This window comes from Volvox carteri (genome assembly GCF_000143455.1).
Source record: "Volvox carteri f. nagariensis unplaced genomic scaffold VOLCAscaffold_167, whole genome shotgun sequence".
In the NCBI taxonomy this organism is placed as follows: domain Eukaryota; kingdom Viridiplantae; phylum Chlorophyta; class Chlorophyceae; order Chlamydomonadales; family Volvocaceae; genus Volvox; species Volvox carteri.
This window is the reverse complement of record NW_003307710.1, coordinates 855-2,617: the sequence shown is the minus strand read 5'-3', so window position 1 is coordinate 2,617 and position 1,763 is coordinate 855. Positions and strand designations below refer to the sequence as shown.

General features: G+C 51.5%; 1 protein-coding gene across 1 annotated transcript in view; it reads right to left on the bottom strand.

Annotated features, from left to right (window-relative positions):
* Positions 1-1,490, bottom strand: part of VOLCADRAFT_108588 (uncharacterized protein) — a gene marked incomplete at its 5' end in the record, with an annotated part of 2,892 nt that extends 1,402 nt beyond the window's left edge. Inside the window, 4 exons of the mRNA XM_002959342.1 lie at positions 249-335; positions 516-551; positions 826-933; positions 1,254-1,490. Coding sequence (XP_002959388.1) covers positions 249-335; positions 516-551; positions 826-933; positions 1,254-1,490 — 468 coding nt within the window. The remainder of the gene's footprint in view (positions 1-248; positions 336-515; positions 552-825; positions 934-1,253) is intronic.
* Between the last annotated feature and the right edge of the window lie 273 nt (positions 1,491-1,763).

The following is a 1,763-nucleotide window of genomic DNA, read 5'->3' as shown; positions in this document are numbered from 1 at the left end:
AACACACCGCACAACATATCTAGCCAAATAGAGCTCGAACAGCTAACCAATAAGCGCACATGCAGCGTAGCAACACAGAACAGAGCACTCGCACTCCGGTTTGAAGACGTAGCGCATTAAAGGGCACCGACACCGGGACACGGCCAGCCAGACCAACCTCATTCCCCGTGGCCACACGTACTTCACCATCGTACCTATGATACCCCAGAGATTGTGCCGTACCGAAGCGGTGCCGTACGGTGCCGTACCTGTGCAGGATGCATGTTCCCTAGCAAGTCGCTTCCGAAGCACATGGGCACCTTGGCTTTGTCGGCAATGGACAGCGACCTGAGACCCTGAGGGGCCACATCGGGCGGTGAAGGGGGGCCTGTAGGAGGAGGTGAGGAGGTTGTTGGGTGCGTGAGGATGTGGTTGGACTATTGAATGCGTGCGGAGAGGCCCTATGTATAATTCATGATGGGAAATATTTTTTTGGGTCATGGCAGCCGTACCCTGCCGTACCCTGCCGTACTCACCGCGTCGACAGCATCACCAACCTTGGCAACCAGCTTCTGTACGTCATGTCACGAGCAAGATGCGATTTGGTGGTACAAAAATATTTTTGTTAGGCAGTTGGTGGACGGTTTACACATGTAAACTCGGTGTTTGTGACTAGGTGGTGCCGGACGGACGAGAATGGTATGTTGGTAGTTGTTGGTTGTACAAGTTGGCAAAGGATTTGCACACTCTTGGTTCGCCTGCTCGGTTACGTAAAGCCCTTGGCCCTCTCTCCCGAAACATGCCGTGCAAACCTCCAAACACGCGCCCCCGCGCTAAAAAACTCACACACGAACCCCCGCTCCCACTCCTCCATACCTCTGGCATCCCCGCCGCCGTACCATGCCGTACAATCTCGCGGTACGTTACCAGAGTCGGTACCAAGAAGACCCGTCGCTGCAAGCAAAAAAACACACGGAGGTTCACGACACAATCAAACCAACACAATCAAACCAACACAATCAAACCAACACAATCAAACCAACACAATCAAACAAACACAATCAAACAAACACAATCAAACAAACACAATCAAACAAACACAATCAAACAAACACAATCAAACAAACACAATCAAACAAACACAATCAAACAAACACACAACAAAATGTTGACCTTTCCCTGAAGAGTCCATTTTAAAACTCAAACATACTCTGATACCTCCGCCGTACACAAGCCGTACACAAACGAAACCTTCCCCCCATAAAAAGCCCCACATGGCTCATGAGCCGCGCTGTGTACTCGTCCAGATAATTGCCGTGTTCGATAGACGCCACGCCGCATTTCACGGCGCGCTGTATGGCGGCGGGGGTGTAGGCGTGGGCGCACACGTAGGTCCCGGCCGCACCCGCCTCCTCCACGATCGCTTTGAGCTCCGCCTCGGAGAACTGCGTGTTGGTCAACCTGGGTCGTGATTTTTGAAGCAGGAGAAGGAGAAGGCAAAACAACAACATTATGCATCAGAAAAGAAAAAGAAAGAAAAGGGGAAGTGAAGCCCTAAGTCAGGTGACAAGATGTGGAAGTCGGAAATGAAATGACACCCCCCCCGCACCAGCACTGGCATGTTGGCAGCAGCCTGCCAACAGCTGCAGAACCCAGAAAGCACTAGCAGCTGATCTCAGCTGGGAATTCTTGTCAGGAGTTTCGAGTTTTAAATTTGTTCACTACTTTTACCCTCTGTAGCAGCCGGTACACAGTACGGTGCTATAAATACGCGCAGAGCGCGA